This window comes from Schistocerca cancellata, chromosome 5, assembly GCF_023864275.1.
Source record: "Schistocerca cancellata isolate TAMUIC-IGC-003103 chromosome 5, iqSchCanc2.1, whole genome shotgun sequence".
NCBI classification, from domain to species: Eukaryota; Metazoa; Arthropoda; class Insecta; order Orthoptera; family Acrididae; genus Schistocerca; species Schistocerca cancellata.
In genome coordinates, this window is record NC_064630.1 from 195489218 (window position 1) to 195509278 (window position 20061).

At 40.7% G+C, this 20061-nt stretch overlaps 1 protein-coding gene across 1 annotated transcript in view; it reads left to right on the plus strand.

The window, feature by feature from the left end:
- LOC126188440 (uncharacterized) overlaps positions 1–20061 on the plus strand; it is a 347741-nt gene that overhangs the window by 287235 nt on the left and 40445 nt on the right. Inside the window, exon 9 of the mRNA XM_049930045.1 lies at positions 13878–13935. Coding sequence (XP_049786002.1) covers positions 13878–13935 — 58 coding nt within the window. The remainder of the gene's footprint in view (positions 1–13877; positions 13936–20061) is intronic.

Below are 20061 nucleotides of genomic sequence, written 5' to 3' on the forward strand. Positions count from 1 at the left end.
TCCATCTCTTTGGCATATCTGTCTCACAGCTTACCTCTGTTACTTATTGACACACTCTGACACTGTAAACATTTTACGAATTATTGTTCTTCTAATAAGAAAACAACCTGATTGACAGAAGTAGATTCCACCGTGTAACTCATTTTTTGTACTAACTTTTGCCCACATACATACAGTGGTATTGAACATTCTTATTACTGACAAGAGATCACTGGCTGTCTACTACCACAACTACATGTGGGTAGGTGTGGGTGTTTGTGGAGAAAAGTGAGTATTTATGAATAAACACTTGATATATGTAATTTACAGACTAATTTTTAACTCACTGGCTCTTTAATGGAAAAGATATCAAGACCTGAAAAAATTGCTGGCTTAGGAACAATTCCTTCTTCAAAGTTATATAATCACACACACACACACAAACACACACACCCACACACCCATCCACACACACACACACACACACACACATACACACACACACACACACACACACACACACAGAAGCTTACCTGTACAGCTAACAGTTAATTACTTTAGTAAATACATTTTGACAAACAGGGTTTTTTGTAGCAAGTAAGCTAATAATTCCACCACATTTTGTCAATGGAAGTAGTAATGGTAGAAACAATGACTCAAGTACTTACCTCATTCCTGTGAGTGTTCAGTTGGTCCCAAATCCATAAAACAAAAGTAAAATGATACAATCTAAGTACACTCTTGTGTTATTGCACCAGGCAAAGAGTATACAAGTCACACATTAATCTAAACATTTTATGTTACAAATTACTTGTAACACATATAGCACTGTACTGAGTGAAAGACTAACTAACATTGAGTCTACATATTTTCATTCTTTGTTGAGATTTTAGTTATAATTAGACTGATGGTATACAAACAGTTTCTTTGTGGGACATTTTTAACCAACATAACTATAAACTTGATATTTCATTAATATTTCTGTGTACTTACAAAATTACAATCCTTTCAGAGTTCATCTTTCATTACTTCTAATTTAACAATTTCTTCACTTGCTATGAGCATTAATGTTTCCCCATTTAAGTTCTAACTTTTATTGTCATATTTATTTTTACAGTAACTATAGTTTTTCATAAAAATGTCATTTTTTTATGAAAATTATAAGATTTAAATTATGTGTTCAATACAGTGACCAATATATGCATATTATTGGTTGACATTATTAGGGTTGTTCTACAATACCACTTGACTGTGGCAGTTACATTGAAATTTGTACTCTGTAGTGCTGAAGAAGGACTTCTCTGAAAGCTGTCAGTATTCTCAGTCTTCTTTATACACTATGTGATCAAAAGTATCTGGACACCTGGCTGAAAATGATTTACAAGTTCGTGGTGCCCTTCATTGGTAATAGTAGAATTCAGTATGGTGTTGGCCCAACCATAGCCTCAATCACAGCTTCCACTCTTGCAGGCATACATTCAATCAGGTGCTGGAAGGTTTCTTGGGGAATGGCAGCCCATTCTTCATGGAGTGCTGCTCTGAGGAGAGGTATCGATGTCAGTCGGTGGGGCCTGGCATGAAGTCGGCGTTCCAAAACATTTCAAGGATGTTCTATTGAATTCAGGTCAGGACTCTGTGCATGCCAGTCCATTACAGGGATGTTATTGTCAGTTAACCACTCTGCCACAAGTTGTGTATTATGAACAGGTCTCAATCATGTTGAAAGATGCAGTTGCCATCACCGAATTGCTCTTCAACGGTTGGAAACAAAAAGTGCTTAAAACATCAGTGTAGGTCTGTGGTGTGACAGTACTACGTAAAACAACAAGGGGTGCAAGCTCCCTTCATGAAAAACACGACCACACCATAACACCACCACCTCCGAATTTTACTGTTGGCACTACCACACTGGCAGATGACATTCACCGGGCATTCGCCATACCCACACCCTGCCATCGGATCACCACTTTGTGTACTGTGCACTCCACAAAACGTTTTTCCACTGTTCAATCATCCAATGTTTACACTCCTTACACAGGGTGTATACGATCCGGGAGATCCAGGAAAAACCCGGGAATTTTTTCGTCCGGGAGAAAACCGGGAAAAACCCGGGAATTTTTTAGAATTCCGGGAACTTTTCCTTGTTTTAGTTACCAGTTAAATTTTTGTTATTTTAACTGGTAAAAACCAATACTCCAACAAAGAATATTACTGTATTCCATGTCTGCAGGATAATATTGCAGCCTACAAAACATTAACAAGAGGAAGAAAAACGAAAATAAAACTTAAGCAGCAAAGGAATTGCGCCATATACAACAAAACACAGTGCTCATACAAGCGTCTGCCAACCAAAGTGTGTCAAAGGCTTTAGGAAGAATATGCAGTGCTTCCTAACAACAAATTGCCTCCAATGAGTCTGGCATGACAGCTGTTTACATTTGATTCATTTGAGCAGTTGCAGGCAGGCTCTTGTGCATGCGCAGTTGAGTCGCCTATGGGTAGTACCTTCTCCCGCTTCTGGCTACAGATGTGTGGCTGAGCGCCACTATCTAAATTGCTCCGGTTCGGAAATATCGTAGATCCAGGGCTGATGCACAGAGCAGTCTGAGTTGTAGTGGGGAGGTGGGTAGTCTCCACGTGACCTGTGTTTATGTTTAGTGATTTTGCTGTTTCCTCTTCGTTTATTGCTCTCACATTAAATGAAAACAAAACGGATTTCTGTGGCCGGGAGCTACCAAATTAATTAAAATATGTTCGCATAATTGAGGAAGGCTAAAATATGTTGTTAGTTCCAGGTTTTATTTCCACCTTTCTGACAATCAAGCATTAATCACCTTGCAGAACAATGAAGTTATTTTTGTCGGTTTGCTAAAGAGATTGGGCTTTTATTAATATTTTGCGCTCAGGAAGTCAGTTTATTTTAAATGAAGTGTTTAATCTCACGCTGTTGGCTAGTTTCAACTACTCGCTGCATTTCAAGTGCGCGTTTTCCATCTTCTAGCTCGTATGACATTATGCCATAATAAAGAACCAAACATGAGATAATACAATACTGGGACTCTAGAAAATATACTTCCGAATCTGGACATACGATTGTGTACTTTAAGCCAAATTACGCATTTTAGTATGGTTCACGAAATTACGATGCTCCTGAAGTATCCTTTGATGTCTTGTTTCTTTTATGACATAATGCAAGATCGCACGTATGAACATATGGGCTTCCTGCGTCATCGTAGCTGCGCTGGCGCAGTGACGCCTGTTATCTGGCGCTCTCTGGCAACTGCTGAAACGAACCAGTTTCTAACAGGTCACGGGAAAATATTGCGAATGATGGTTTGAAAAGTGTTACTTTCAAAGTAAATTTCCTTTTACGTAAGATGAACTATGTGCGAGAATGTATGATGAATTTCTTAAACCACAGAGCGTTTGACTCTCATGTAAAAATCAACTCCTTGAGGATGACCATCTAGGATAATTTAGAGCCCAGAAGATCAGACATTTATGTTGTTATTAAAAAATTTTACTGGCACATTTGTGTCATGTATCTTAAAGTGTAACACATGCAAAATGATCAGCATTATATGTAGAAGATTAGCTTCTCTTGCAGCTTATTAATCTTAGAGACCAATATTATTTGTGAAAGCTTTGTTTTTCTTCTATCAAAACTATGTGTACTAATTTAAACCATTAACTTTTCTTTTTGTGTGTTCACACTAAGTAAGAGTGGTCTTGCTATTGGTTGACTACACTACGTGTCTTGTACTGTCATCAGCTGTCGGGATCACGTGACATGAGCTATGACTGGCTTACAAAAGCGTGTCGCAATCTCGATTTCATTGCTTTGGAAAGTAACATGCAGTGTTTGGTGGAATTCGAATTTATACCTCCGTAAAACGAAGAAATGCAGCATACATGTTGCTGCACATCAAAGATCTTTCCAAAACGTGTTTTTTCCCCCTGGGTTTCGTTTTCTAAAGTGCCGGTAAATTCTACATCTGTTTAGAAAACCATAAACATTCTAAGGATTGATAAGTTTTACAGTGCCGAGGAAAAGTATACTGTCATTTAACATGGAAAAAGTGTATTTTCATCTGGGAGAAAGCGTATTTTCAACCGGGAAATCCGGGAAAAATCCGGGAATTTTTTTTCTTTGTCCACTTATACACCCTGTTACACCAAGCAAGGCATCGTTTGGCATTTGTCGTTGTGATGTGTGACTTATGAGCAGCTGCTCGACTATGAAATTCAAGTTTTCCCATCTCCCACCTAACTGTCATAGTACTTGCAGTGGATCCTGATGCAGTTTGGAATTCCTGTGTGATGGTCTGGGTAGATGTCTGCCTATTACACATTAAGACCCTCTTCAACTGTCGGCAGTCTCTGTTAGTCAACAGATGAGGTCAGCCTGTATGCTTTTGTGCTGTACATGTCCCTTCATATTTACACTTCACCATCACATCAGAAACAGTGGACCTTGGGTTGTTTAGGAGTGTGGAAACCTCGCATACAGACGTATGACTCAAGTGACACCAAATCACTTGACCCCATGCAAAGTCCATGAGTTCCAGAGAGCACCCCATTGCTCTCTCTCACAATGTCTAATGACTACTGAGGTAGCTAGTATGGTGTACCTGGCAGTAGGTAGCAGCACAATGCACCTAATATAAAAAAGCATGTTTTTGGGGGTGCCCGGATACTTTTGAACACATTGTGTATGTCTGATGATTGAGCACCTCAACTATTATCAGTTTACTAAAATTGTTTATGTTCCCTCAAGGAGTTTCCATTAGAGTATTTACATAATTTAGCAGTAAAGTTGACAGCTCATTGAATAAAGTCATCAACAGGCATGTAAAAAAGACTGAAATATTTTCTAACTTTCACTTGAGTACTATCTTGAGCTAGAGTACTAGGACAGTGTAGCCATACAAGTGTGTTTGTGTGCATGGATGTGTGGGGAAATTGGAGGGGGGGGGGACATATGTATGTGTACTCTAGCTCAAAAAAGTATTCGTCTGAAAGCTAGCGATATTCCAGTATTTTTTATGTGGTGGTCGACAACTCAGCACCTCTACTATTCAATGGCTTGTTATCTTTACTCCTAAATTATTTAAATTCTGCCATGTATTTCCATTACTGGAAGCAAAACATAGAGAAAATGTGCATTGTTACAATACAAGAGGGAACGATTGCATTTATACTCTAGATGACAGACTGTCAAATCACTGAACAGCTATGAACTCAGGGGGCAAAAATTATCTACGGTTCCACAATCTATACAAGAATTATGTGAATAAACATTGAAACAAATACTGCATGACTGGTTAGTTATCCACTCTTCTATGACATGAATGAATGAATGTTTCAACTGTTATAATATTGGGACACTAATAACAAGCCCGTTGTTTGTTTTAAATTACCAATTGTATTATATTGTATGTGACATTGTCTATTGCTGTGATGACTGAATGACAATAAAATTATTATTATCATTATTATTATATATTCCTGTTGGAACAAATATTTGCTACCATTTTTAAACTATTGTCATTATGGTTCATTGCAAATATTTGGACATTGAGACTAAAGGAATATCACATTGTTGTCTTGCAGAAAATGGATTATAAATTCACAATGCTTTGAGAGTATTCTGAGATGTCAGAAACAGTGGCAGTTTATTAGAAGATAAAAATGTGATATTTAGTAAAGATATAATTGCTTAAAGGTCATGCCAGTATTACATAAATTACATTCATTTAGATGATGTAAATAACTGACTACGACATATAGCGTTTCAACTTATAGAGCCAGAGGTCATTATTTGCTGCTGTGGCAATTAGGAAAAAAATGTTCTGCCATTCAAAATACTATCAGGTAAGGGACAAAGAATAACAAAGAGGGGAAGTTAGATGGCAAGGGAGCAATAAAAACCCTTTAGTCAGACAATAAAATAGTTTTATGCTAGATGAGAACTGCTGCAGTGAAAGAAAGAAGACAAAAAAATGGAAGATAAAATGTAAAAGAAGAAGTAGAAAGGAAAAAATTGAATAATAACTGAGAATACAGTGAAGAAATAAAATTGATAATTTGGGTAGAGAAACTATGAGGTTTCACTCACAGCATCACATAACAACAACAATTAATCTTTTATTTTGGGAGGGTGGGGGGATAGTGTTGAAGGGCATCACCACAGGGTCACCACCATGTTGTAAAGATTTTGTTGTGCAAGTCATCTTTCTATTATTTCTTCAGTATTCTCTGCTGTTTACCATCATTTATCATTTACTGCATTATTACAACATCTGACTTTCCACAGACAGTAAGGATGAGTTGTTGTTGTTGTCTTCAGTCCTGAGACTGGTTTGATGCAGCTCTCCATGCTACTCTATCCTGTGCAAGCTTCTTCATCTCCCAGTATCTACTGCAACCTACATCCTTCTGAATCTGCTTAGTGTATTCATCTCTTGGTCTCCCTCTACGATTTTTACCCTCCACGCTGCCCTCCAATGCTAAACTTGACTAGAAGAAGGATGAGTTATGCAATGAAAATGCAATATTTTTCAGTCGAATAACAACAGGTGTCAGCCTGCTACAAATGTTGATATTTAGCACTTACAAAGTTTGACATTTGCATGTTTTGTGAAGTGCAAAAATGTTTTACTTTTCACTTCACTATTAATGAGTCATAATGTGTGTCTCATATGTCATAGAAATACCTGATAGTAATATGGGAGCAGTCACATAGGACTGTCAGCCATTAAGCTAATGGAGTCAGCCAGCTTTAACTCTCATATATTGACCATGGAAATTTACCTTTCCTTGCACAGGATCCATCACTTCTTGAAATTTGTAGCAGAGCCTGCACCTATTAAAATATATAGCAATGAAATCATCTTTAATAAATTTTGAGACAAAAGACATTCCACACTTTTACCATAAAAAATCTCATGCAGCCTACCTATGCCAACTAAAGTAATTCAGTGACACAGAAACAAATACTTTGTTCTAGTAACTACAGTATTACTTATATAACTCAAATAATTCATGCTGGAAGATACTACAACATGTATTAACCATAAGTTTGTAACTGAGCACTGATTCGGTTTTTTGTGACAAATGCTTGTGCTCAGATTATGAGTGCTGTTACTGCTGCATGTAAACTGTGTAGTTTACATCTACATCAACATTTATACTCCACAAGCTACCCAACAGTGTGTGGCGGAGGGCACTTTATGTGCCACTGTCATTACCTCCCTTTCCTGTTACAGCCGCGTATGGTTCGCGGGAAGAATGATTGCCGGAAAGCCTCCATGTGCGCTCGAATCTCTCTAATTTTACATTTGTGATCTCCTCAGGAGGTATAAGTAGGGGGAAGCAATATATTCGATATCTCATCCAGAAACACACCCTCTTGAAACCAGGACAGCAAGTTACACCGCAACGCAGAGCACCTCTCTTGCAGAGTCTGCCACTTGAGTTTTCTAAACATCTCCTTAATGCTATCACGCTTACCAAATAATCCTGTGATGAAACGTGCCACTCTTCTTTGCATTTTCTCTATCTCCTCTGTCAGCCCGACCTGGTATGGATCCCACACTGATCAACAATACTCAAGTATAGGTCGAATGAGTGTTTTGTAAGCCACCTCCTTTGTTGGTGGACTACATTTTCTAAGGACTCTCCCAATGAATCTCAACCTGGCACCCACCTTACCAACAATTAATTTTATATAATTCTTCGACTTCAAATCGTTCTGTATGCATACTCCCAGATATTTTACAGAAGTAACTGCTACCAGTGTTTGTTCTGCTATCATATAAGCATACAATAAAGGATCCTTCTTTCTATGTCTTTGCAATACATTACATTTGTCTATTTTAAGGGTCAGTTGCCACTCCCTGCACCAAGTGCCTACCCACTGCAGATCTTCCTGCATTTCGCTGCAATTTTCAAATGCTGCAACTTCTCTGTGTACTACAGAATCATCCACAAAAAGCTACATGGAACTTCCGACACTACCTACTAGGTCATTTATATATATTGTGAAAAGCAATGGTCCCATAACACTCCCCTGTGGCCCACCAGAGGTTACTTTAACGTCTGTAGACATCTCTCCATTGAGACCAACATGCTGTGTTCTGTTTGCTAAAAACTCTTCAATCCAGCCACACAGCTGGTCTGATATTCAATAGGCTCTTACTTTGTTTATCAGGCAACAGTGCGGAACTGTATTGAATGCCTTCTGGAAGTCAAGGAAAATGGCATCTACCTGGGAGCTTGTATCAAATATTTTCTGTGTCTCATGAACAAAAAAAGTGAGTTGGGTCTCACATGATCACTGTTTCCAGAATCCATGTTGATTCCTACAGAGTAGATTCTGGGTTTCCAGAAATGACATGATACGTGAGCAAAAAACATGTTCTAAAATTCTACAACAGATCGATGTCAGAGATATAGGCATATAGTTTTGCACGCCTGCTCGACAACCCTTCTTGAAAACTGGAACTACCTGTGCTCTTTTCCAGTCATTTGGAACCTTCCATTCCTCTAGAGACTTGTGGTACATGGCTGTAAGAAGGGGGACAAGTTCTTTCATGTAGTCTGTGTAGAATCGAATTGGTATCCCATCAGGTCCAGTGGATTTTCCTCTGTGGAGTGATTTCAGTTGCTTTTCTATTCCTTGGACACCTATTTCGATGTCAGCCATTTTTATGTTTGTATGAAGATTTAGAGAAGGACCTGCAGTGCGGTCTTCCTCTGTGAAACAGCTTTGGAATAAGGTGTTTAGTATTTCAGCTTTACACTTGTCATCCTCTGTTTCAATGCCATTATCATTGCAGAGTGTCTGGATATGCTGTTTCGATCCACTTACTGATTTAATGTAAGACCAGAACTTCCTAGGATTTTCTGTCAAGTTGGTACATAGAATTTTACTTTCGAATGTACTGAATGCTTATACATAGCCCTCCTTACGTTAACTTTGACATCATTTAGCTTCTGTTTGTCTGAGAGGTTTTGGCTGCATTTAAATTTGCAGAGAAGCTCTCTTTGTTTTCACTGTAGTTTCCTAACTTTGTTGTTGAACCACGGTGGGTTTTTCCCATCCCTCACAGTTTTACTCAGCACTTACCTGTCTAAAACACATTTTACGATTGCCTTGAACTTTTTCCATAAACACTCAACATTGTCAGTGTCGGGACAGAAATTTTAGTTTTGATTTGTTAGGTAGTCTGAAATCTGCCTCCTATTACTCTTGCTAAACAAGTAAACATTCCTCCCTTTTTTTATATTCCTATTTTCTTCCATATTCAGGGATGCTGCAACGGCCTCATTATCACTGAGTCCCTGTTCTGCGCTTACAGAGTCGAAAAGTTCGGGTATATAATGTCACTCGATACTCTGTCCCTACCACCTGTCCTAAACATCTGAGTGTCCCAGTCTATATCTGGTAAATTGAAATCTCCACATAAGACTATAACATGCTGAGGAAATTTATGTGAAATGAAATGTATTCCAGATTTTCTCTCAGTTGTTCTGCCACTAATGCTGCTGTGTCGGGAGGTCGGTAAAATGAGCCAATTATTAATTATTATTGTTGAGTATAACCTCCACCCATAATAATTCACAGGAGCTATCCACTTCTATTTCACTACAGGATAAACTACTATAACAGTGACAAACATGCCACCACCGGTTGCATGCAATCTATACTCTCTAAACACCGTTCGTGCCTTTGTAAAAATTTTGGCAGAATTTATCTCTGGCTTCAGCGAGCTTTTCGTACATATAACGATTTCAGCTTTGGTGCTTTCTATCAGCACTTGAAGTTCCGGTACTTTACCAATGCAGCTTCGACAGTTTACAATTAAAATACCAATTGCTGCTTGGTCCCCGCATGTCCTGACTTTGCTCTGCACCCTTTGAGGCTGTTGCCCTTTCTGTAAACCCAGTCCACACCACACAACCCCTGCTACCCATGTAGCTGCCTGCTGTGTGTAGTGGACTCCTGACCTATCCAGCGGAATCCGAAACCCCACCCACCTATGGCGCAAGTCGAGGAATCTGCATTCTGCACGGTTGCAGAACTGTCTAAGCCTCTGGTTCAGACCTTCCCTCCACTCGGCTCTGTACCAAAGGTCCGCAGTCAGTCCTGTCGACGATGCTGCAGATGGTGAGCTCTGCTTTCATCCCACTAGCGAGACTGGCAGTCTTCACCAAATCAGATAGCTGCCGGAAGCCAGAGAGGATTTCCTCCAATCCATAGTGACACACATCATTGGTGCCAATGTGAGCGACCACCTGCAGATGGATGCACCCTGTACTCTTCATGGCATCCGGAAAGACCCTTTCCACATCTTGAATGACTCACCCTGGTATGCACACGGAGTGCACATTGGTTTTCTTCCCCTCCCTTGCAGCCATCTCCCTAAGGGGCCCCATTACGTGCCTGACGTTGGAGCTCCCAACTACCAGTAAGCCCACCCTCTGCGACTGCCGAGATCTTGCAGACTGAGGGGCAACCTCTGGAGCAGGACAAGCAGCCATGTCCGGCCGAAGATCAGTATCAGCCGGAGACAAAGCCTGAAACAGGTTTGTCAGACAAACTGGAGAGGCCTTCTGTTCAGCCCTCCGGTATGTCTTTCACCCCCTGCCACATCTCGAGACAACCTCCCACTCTACCACGGGTGAGGGGTCAGCCTCAATGTGGGCAGTATCCCAGATAGCCACAGCCGTAGTCCAATTGGGTGATGCGTGGAATGAGCTGGCCATCCCCGACAAACCCCAGTCCAGACCCCCACAGTGATGCCCATTGGCAACAGCCTCAAGCTGTGTGACTGAAGCCAACACTGCCTGAAGCTGGGAGCGAAGGGGTGCCAACTCAGCCCGCATCCGAACACAGCAGTCACAGTCCCTATCCATGCTAAATACTGTTGTGCAAAGAACGTCTGAACTCTCTACAGAGAGTACAAACAATTCAACACAAAATTTAAACAGTTATTAAAATACAAGACTGCCTAGTAAATGCAGTAATGCTGCTACTTGCATACTGCTGACACACTGCTTGGCGGCAGAAGGCTAAAAGGCTAACTGTACTGTCAGTAAAGTACAAAGACTATTTGAAAGAAATAAACAATAGACTTCTTTATTGCTGCAGCTCCATGCTGAAATCTGTAAATTTCTAAATATCTTCAACTTCCTACTAAATAATAGTGAGCACTTCATCTGCAACAAAATTGTAATTCTCCTTTTGTTACAATGAGGCAGCACTTCATATACTTCCCGTCCATTCACTAAGACATTACACATATTCTGAATGACATTTGTGAATGACAGTTCTGTATAAATCTGACAGCTAACTAAACTTCATTTCTATAATGATAGCCATTTTGAGATTCTGCAACATGGAATAATGCTAAGACAGAAGGTTCTGTGAACTGTAGTAAAGCTGTAATGGTTTTCCCACCTTGAAGTTGTGTGGTGTCCATCCATACCAGTTTACACACACAAACAACAAAACTTTCAAAAAGTTTGTGAATTTAAACTGCTTAACTAATTAAAAAATATATACTTTTAGTTGTTGTGACCATCATTCGTTGGTTAAGTAGATGGGTAACAGATCACTTTACCAAAATGGTAGGTTACTTTTTTGCCAATGTTGTGCCTTTATATGGTTATGCAATAAATGAGATCAGTTAGAAGATGCAAATAGCCCTCTACCTTATCAATAATGTTTCATTTATAGTATCAATATGATGACCAGCTCCCATGAAATGACAATGGCCGGGAGTGCCAGCATTGCCATAGCAGTAGTGAAGTTCCACTGTGCCATGTTGCTTACCATCATACATTTTCCTAAGGAGGCCTCCAATGTCATACAGGAAACTTTTATAAAATTGAGAAATGTGATTTTAATGCTAAGTGTGTTCTACATAGTCTCCTTTCCGTCACTAAATACAACAAACGAAATGTTTGTACAACCATGTGAAACTGTCAGAAAAGTCCTCCTTTGAGATGTTGTTCAACTCATGTGTCACAATGGCTTGAATGTCAGTTCGTGTGAATTTCTACACTTTGTCATTTTGTAGCAGGTTCATAGTAATAATACTAAGATGTGTCACTCATGATGATATTTTTCTAGAAAAGAGTTGTCTGTGGTTTGCATTTCAGTCAAGCTACAGCAGCTATCCACAAATTTTTGTTTATGTTTGGGAGTCAAGGTGTGTGGGACAAACACTGCACACACTTTCAGACATTCTGTAGGAAGTCTTGAACACTTGGTGTAGAGATGTTGTTCTACTGTGATTTGTGACAGAACACCATTGATTTGTGACAGAACACCATTGATGCACTAGAGCTGCATGTCTGCTACTTAACACTGCCAGCTCATGACTGACCGACTGAAGGCACATTTGTTGTTTACAGTTGTTAGTTCAGCTGCCACCATAGTTACTTCATTGATGTTGCTTATATGGCCAGATCTTTCATAGTGAAAACTGGTCATTGTCAGTTCACATTATTGCCCATTTGGGGTTTAATTAATTTACTTCCAATTTACACAGACTATTTTTATTATCTGCTGTTGAAAACAGATGCATATTTATTTTCAAGTTACTTATTATTTAACAAAAACCAGCCCAAATAAAGGATTTTTTTTGGCTATCTGGGCTGTCAAAGAGGTGATCATCATTCAGAAACACATTTCCAACTCAGTTACTGCAGTCAACCTTTAGAAAGACAAGTACATTTGCGATATGTGTTATCAGTTCATTCATCTATTGCCACCTCCTGATTGTTTCAAGGCATCGTTGCTGAAATTTTTCATATGCTGCATAATATTCTGTACTAATCATATTACTATGATAAACAAAGTACATTATCATATTCTGATTCACAAGTAGTTATTTCTTTTATAAAAGCGAGCTTTTAGTATTTTAAATATGATCTCAAATATATTTTTCCACCTAAAATTGCACATTCTGTTGCGTAGAACTTTGTCAAAAAAGTGTTTTGCTTCCTAGTTTGCTTAAGGTTTTTCACTATTGTTAATCACTATATGTGTATCAGATAATCTAGTTTACAAACTATTATTTATAATCATCCAGTCAAATTTAATCAAAATAAATTTACAAAATAAATCAGATATTACTTCATGAAATAAATCACATATAATCACTTTGAGAAGTAAATCAAATGTAAAGCAGTCACATGAAAATTACAGTTCATAACAGGATTCAGTTTCAGCAGCTATTCCACATGTGTATTATATGAGTCACATTGAGTTGTAGTGATAAAAGATAAAGATTCCCACTACACAGAATGATCTACATGGTCCCTGGGTCAGAATGTTGTAGTGAATTTGTGGTATGTACTGTGGTGGAGAACTATACTTCATTGGACAACCCCCAAATACTCTTCTACACCTATAAACATCTCCACCTGCAAATAATTACATCAAGTCATATAACTGCAATGCAATTTTGACAGCTGTGTGACCATACTTATATTATTCTTTTGTACAATTCATTTTCCTATATTAGTATTTATTTATTTGTTTTTCATTTCTTAAGTAACTGAATTAGAGCACCCTTTTGTTTCCTATTTGTATTACTATTAGCTTTATGTGGTTCTGTAATCCTTCTCACATCAGTTGAAGGATAACATTGTGAACTCTTGGTTATTCTTAGTTTTTGGAAACTGTAAACTAGCATTATTTCGAAGTTCTATGTTAAACCATATGCTTTCTGCATACCATATTAAATTAAATCTGAAGAAATTGTTTTCTATGTCCATAAACTGAATACAGTGCCGTAAATAGTATTTCTTACAGCACACAGAAAGATTAATTGCTACTGTATGTATTTTAACAGTAAATTAATTCTTCCTTTTTTCTCATTAAGGGAGGTAACCTATCAGACAAGTATTTCAACTGCCATTTGGCCAACTGACAGCACATGGGTAAGTAGAAATATTTATTTGACTCTATAAATTAAGGATTCCCATTTTTGAAAACAGTAATAATTATATAATTAACTTGTTTCTTTGTTAGTTATATATGCCATGGGCCACTTTCATTACATATTGTAATCATGAGGAATGAGAAACTTACAGGTTATTAACTTAATTTGCATTTAAATACGAATTCCGGTTGATTATTTACTGATGCATTCGCATAGTAGAAAAGAATGTTCAGTAACCGAAGAAACATGTATTATTATCTTTGTAAATAAGTTACATGTTTCTGAATAAAATTTCTTCCGTGCAACACAAGTAGATGCCCATAACGAACTTGCTTATTGTACTTTCAAGTCTACCTTAATGTATATCAGGCATTTAATATCATTTAGTAAGTGATCAGATATTTTGGTAGGATCTTTATGAACCCTTTTGTGAGCTAAAGCTAATTTAAGAAAGTGTGATGAAACTGTTTTCTGCCTAGTATTTTTATAGTGTGGATGTGCCATAACAGTATGTTTGAAAATGACGTGCACAGAATTGCAGTTAGGAAGATCTTGGCACTCAGTTCCTATTTGAGCTGAGAACGAGGGGTAAAAGTTTTTAGTTTAGCCCAGACCAGTGATAATTTGTGTAGCCATTTGGACATTTGTCTTACTCTAGCTGTGCTACAGTATATTGACCCTCAAATGGGTACATTTATGTATAAAGTGCACCAGACACAAATAAAATTGTTTTCCATTGTCATTTCACAATTGTGAGCCCATACTGCTTTCTTCATTACTGGTTCAGCTATCACAGTGATAAATGGTGTTGTCGTATGTCCAAGTGAGCAGCAGTAATATAAAATAAACAACAAGCCAACTGAGAAAAAAAAATATGATCCCTGCAAGAAAATGACACAGGCTACGAGCTAACAGCACAATCCCATAATCAGGCAGTTATATATGAGATAATTATTAATCGTATAAGCAGTTGGCTAGAATCTGATGCAACCATACTCATTACTGTGGGGTAACACCTATCCATGGCAAGAAAGAAATACAATGAAAGTGTACTCCATTATCATTTAATTAAACAGTGCATTAGCTCACATTATGTAAGTTTATTTTATCATTATTTATTTCAACTAAAACCGAACTGTCATTCTGCTCATACATGTTTACCTTTGCGACATAAGCACAGCTGTTCTTTGAATGTGTACAAAGTATGCTGCATGTGCTTGTTCATCTTATGAAAAACGGCATGCGCATTCAAAGATTAAGCATGGTTTGAACAATGAACCATAGCTGGTGCCCAGGAAAATTGTGAAACTCAAATAATTCCTTTTGGGAAAGATTTTCAAGGGCTAAAATTAATGCTCAGCTAATGGCGCCACTTGTATGTGCACCATTTGGATTTTACATGCAAAAATAGTCACTCTCGTTTGAATTTTAAGTGCAAAAACAGTCACTCTTAAATAACTCTGGACTGGAGTGAGACTGATGATTCAAATATAGTCCACTAGTGTACTGAACCTTGGTCTAAGATAAGTTTTAACTGTTTGAAAAAATCTTGTTTAGTTTGGATTTTATGTGTGAAAAACACATTTTTCTAACACGCCACTTTTATACTTTAAATGTGTGCAGATTGATTCAAAGTTCACGTCAAGGTATATAAATGGATATATTCAAAACAAAGTTCTTTTTATCCCAGCCTCCTCCTTACTCCCACCCAGCTGCCACTCCCATCATGAACTGCTGCTGTTGCTTGCAGTGTGGCTTCAGCTGCCAGAGGCTGCAGTCTTATACACTCCTGGAAATTGAAATAAGAACACCGTGAGTTCATTGTCCCAGGAAGGGGAAACTTTATTGACACATTCCTGGGGTCAGATACATCACATGATCACACTGACAGAACCACAGGCACAAAGACACAGGCAACAGATCATGCACAATGTCGGCACTAGTACAGTGTATATCCACCTTTTGCAGCAATGCAGGCTGCTATTCTCCCATGGAGACGATCGTAGAGATGCTGGATGTAGTCCTGTGGAACGGCTTGCCATGCCATTTCCACCTGGCACCTCAGTTGGACCAGCGTTCGTGCTGGACGTGCAGACCGCGTGAGACGACGCTTCATCCAGTCCCAAACATGCTCAATGGGGGACAGATCCGGAGATCTTGCTGGCCAGGGTAGTTGACTTACACCTTCTAGAGCACGTTGGGTGGCACGGGATACATGCGGACGTGCATTGTCCTGTTGGAACAGCAAGTTCCCTTGCCGGTGTAGGAATGGTAGAACGATGGGTTCGATGACGGTTTGCATGTACCGTGCACTATTCAGTGTCCCCTCGACGATCACCAGTGGTGTACGGCCAGTGTAGGAGATCGCTCCCCACACCATGATGCCGGGTGTTGGCCCTGTGTGCCTCGGTCGTATGCAGTCCTGATTGTGGCGCTCACCTGCACAGCGCCAAACACGCATACGACCATCATTGGCACCAAGGCAGAAGCGACTCTCATCGCTGAAGACGATACGTCCTCCATTCGTCCCTCCATTCACGCCTGTCGCGACACCACTGGAAGCAGGCTGTACGATGTTGGGGTGTGAGCGGAAGACGGCCTAACGGTGTGCGGGACCATAGCCCAGCTTCATGGAGATGGTTGCGAATGGTCCTCGCCGATACCCCAGGAGCAACAGTGTCCCTAATTTGCTGGGAAGTGGCGGTGCGGTCCCCTACGGCACTGCGTAGGATCCTACGGTCTTGGCATGCATCCGTGCGTCGCTGCGGTCCGGTCCCAGGTCGACGGGCACGTGCACCTTCCGCCGACCACTGGCGACAACATCGATGTACTGTGGAGACCTCACGCCCCACGTGTTGAGCAATTCGGCGGTACGTCCACCCGGCCTCCCGCATGCCCCCTATACGCCCTCGCTCAAAGTCTGTCAACTGCACATACAGTTCACGTCCACGCTGTCGCGGCATGCTACCAGTGTTAAATACTGCAATGGAGCTCCGTATGCCATGGCAAACTGGCTGACACTGACGACGGCGGTGCACAAATGCTGCGCAGCTAGCGCCATTCGACGGCCAACACCACGGTGCCTGGTATGTCTGCTGTGCCGTGCGTGTGATCATTGCTTGTACAGCCCTCTCGCAGTGTCCGGAGCAAGTATGGTGGGTCTGACACACCGGTGTCAATGTGTTCCTTTTTCAATTTCCAGGAGTGTATACAAAGATGACGTGACTTACCAAACGAAAGTACTGGCAGGTCGATAGACACACAAACGAACACAAACATACACACAAAATTCAAGCTTCTGCAACTAATGGTTGCTTCATCAGGAAAGAGCGAAGGAGAGGGCAAGATGAAAGGATGCGGGTTCTAAGGGAGAGGGTAAGGAGTCATTCCAATCCCGGGAGCTGTATGTGCGGATGGATATGTGTGTGTGTGCGAGTGTATACCTGTACTTTTTTCCCCCTAAGGTAAGTCTTTCCGCTCCCGGGTTTGGAATGACTCCTTACCCTCTCCCTTAAAACCCACATCCTTTCGTCTTTCCCTCTCCTCCCCTCTTTCCTGATGAAGTGACCGTTGGTTGCGAAAGCTTGAATTTTGAGTGTATGTTTGTGTTTGTTTGTGTGTCTATGGACTTGCCAGCACTTTCATTTGGTAAGTCACATCATCTTTGTTTTTAGATATATTTTTCCCGTCATGGAATGCTGAACAATCCATTGCCCTCACCCACCTTCACCTACACATCAACTCAGCCAATGAACACACCTGTCAACTCCTATCCTTAATAAAAGTCCTCAATCTTTCCCCTCCCACATCCACACCAGCTGTTCAGAGCATCCCCCTACAGGCCAACTGCAAATTAGAACAGCATGCCACCCTCCACCTTAAAAAACTATCCAATCTCCTGGTTTCCCACCTCCGGAAAGGCAACTCACTCACCCTTCACAACCTTTCCAGCAAACCTCAACCTCCACTCATTGCACACAAACCCAGTCTCTCCCATCTACTCAATCTCCCACTTCCAGCTCCATTCCCTCCAAAACCTCAAAATTCCAATCAACACAATCTGGAACCACAACACATTAATTCAGTAGTTAACCTTTCCTCCAAACCTCTCTCCCAATCCGAAACCTCTGTCCTATCCAAAGGCCTCACCTTCAGCCCTACTCCCAGATTCAACCAAACAGCCCTTGTCAAAGATTTACTGTTCTACACCCGTACTCTCTGCTGGAAGTATCACTTTGCCACGAAGAAAAATGATCCTAATCCTACTCCTAATGATCCAACTCCCCAAGACACTATCCAAATTGAACCCTGCCTGGAACAGTTCCGTCCTCCGTCACAGTGGGACCCACCTCCTCTTCCTCAAAATCACCCTCTCCAAACCTTCCAGGAATTTCTGACTTCCAGCCTTGCCTCTCAATCCTTCTTAAAAAACCTTAATCCTATTCCCAACATCACCACTGCTGAAGCCCAGGCTATCCGTGATCTGAAGGCTGCTCGATCCATTGTCATTCTTCCGGCGGACAAGGGTTCCACGACTGTGGTACTTGATCATCGGGAGTATGTGGCTGAGGGACTGCGTCAGCTTTCAGACACCACCACATACAAAGTTTGCCAAGGTAATCCCATTCCTGATGCCCAGGCAGAGCTTCAAGGAATCCTCAGAACCTTAGGCCACCTACAAAACCTTTCACCTGACTCCATCAACCTCCTGATCCCACCAACACCCCGCACCCCTACCTTCTACCTTCTTCCTAAAATTCACAAACCCAATCATACCGGCCGCCCCATTGTAGCTGGTTACCAAGCCCCCACAGAACGCATCTCCGTCTACGTAGATCAACACCTTCAACCGATTACATGTAGTCTCCCATCCTTCATCAAAGACACCAACCACTTTCTCGAACGCCTGGAATCCCTACCCAGTCTGTTACCCCCAGAAACCATCCTTGTAACCATTGATGCCACCTCCTTATACACAAATATTCCGCATGTCCAGGACCTCGCTGCGATGGAGCACTTCATTTCACGCCGGTCACCTGTCACCCTACCTAAAACATCTTTCCTCATTACCTTAGCCAGCTTCATCCTGACCCACAACTTCTTCACTTTTGAAGGCCAGACATACCAACAATTAAAGGGAACAGCCATGGGTACCAGGATGGCCCTCTCGTACGCCAACCTATTCATGTGTCGCTTGGAGGAAGCCTTCTTGGTTATATATATATATAATAGAGGGAAACATTCCACGCCTCGACTGACACCTTTACAAATGTCTGCTTGTTGCTGTGTATGTGCGGATGGATATGTGTGTGTGGGCGAGTGTATACCAGTCCTTTTTTCCCCCTAAGCTAAGTCTTTCCGCTCCCGGGATTGGAATGACTCCTTACCCTCTCCCTTAAAACCCAAATCCTTTCGTCTTTCCCTCTCCTTCCGACTTTCCTGACGAAGCAGCCATTTTTTGCGAAAGCTAGAATTTTGTGTGTATGTTTGTGTTTGTTTGTGTGTCTATCGACCTGCCAGCGCTTTTCTTTGGTAAGTCTCATCATCTTTCTTTTTAGATATATTTTTCCCATGTGGAATGTTTCCCTCTATTTTTATGTATATATATATTTATATATAGTTATAATAGAAGGAAACATTCCACGAAGGAAAAATATATCTAAAAACAAAGATGATGTGACTTACCAAATGAAAGTGCTGGCAGGTCGACAGACACACAAACGAACACAAACATACACACAAAATTCAAGCTTTCGCAACAAACTGTTGCCTCATCAGGAAAGAGGGAAGGAGAGGGAAAGACGAAAGGATGTGGGTTTTAAGGGAGAGGGTAAGGAGTCATTCCAGTCCCGGGAGCGGAAAGACTTACCTTAGGGGGAAAAAAGGACGGGTACACACTCGCACACACACACATATCCATCCACACATATACAGACACAAGCAGACATTTTAATATGTCTGCTTGTGTCTGTATATGTGTGGATGGATATGTGTGTGTGTGCGAGTGTGTACCCGTCCTTTTTTCCCCCTAAGGTAAGTCTTTCCGCTCCCGGGACTGGAATGACTCCTTACCCTCTCCCTTAAAACCCACATCCTTTCGTCTTTCCCTCTCCTTCCCTCTTTC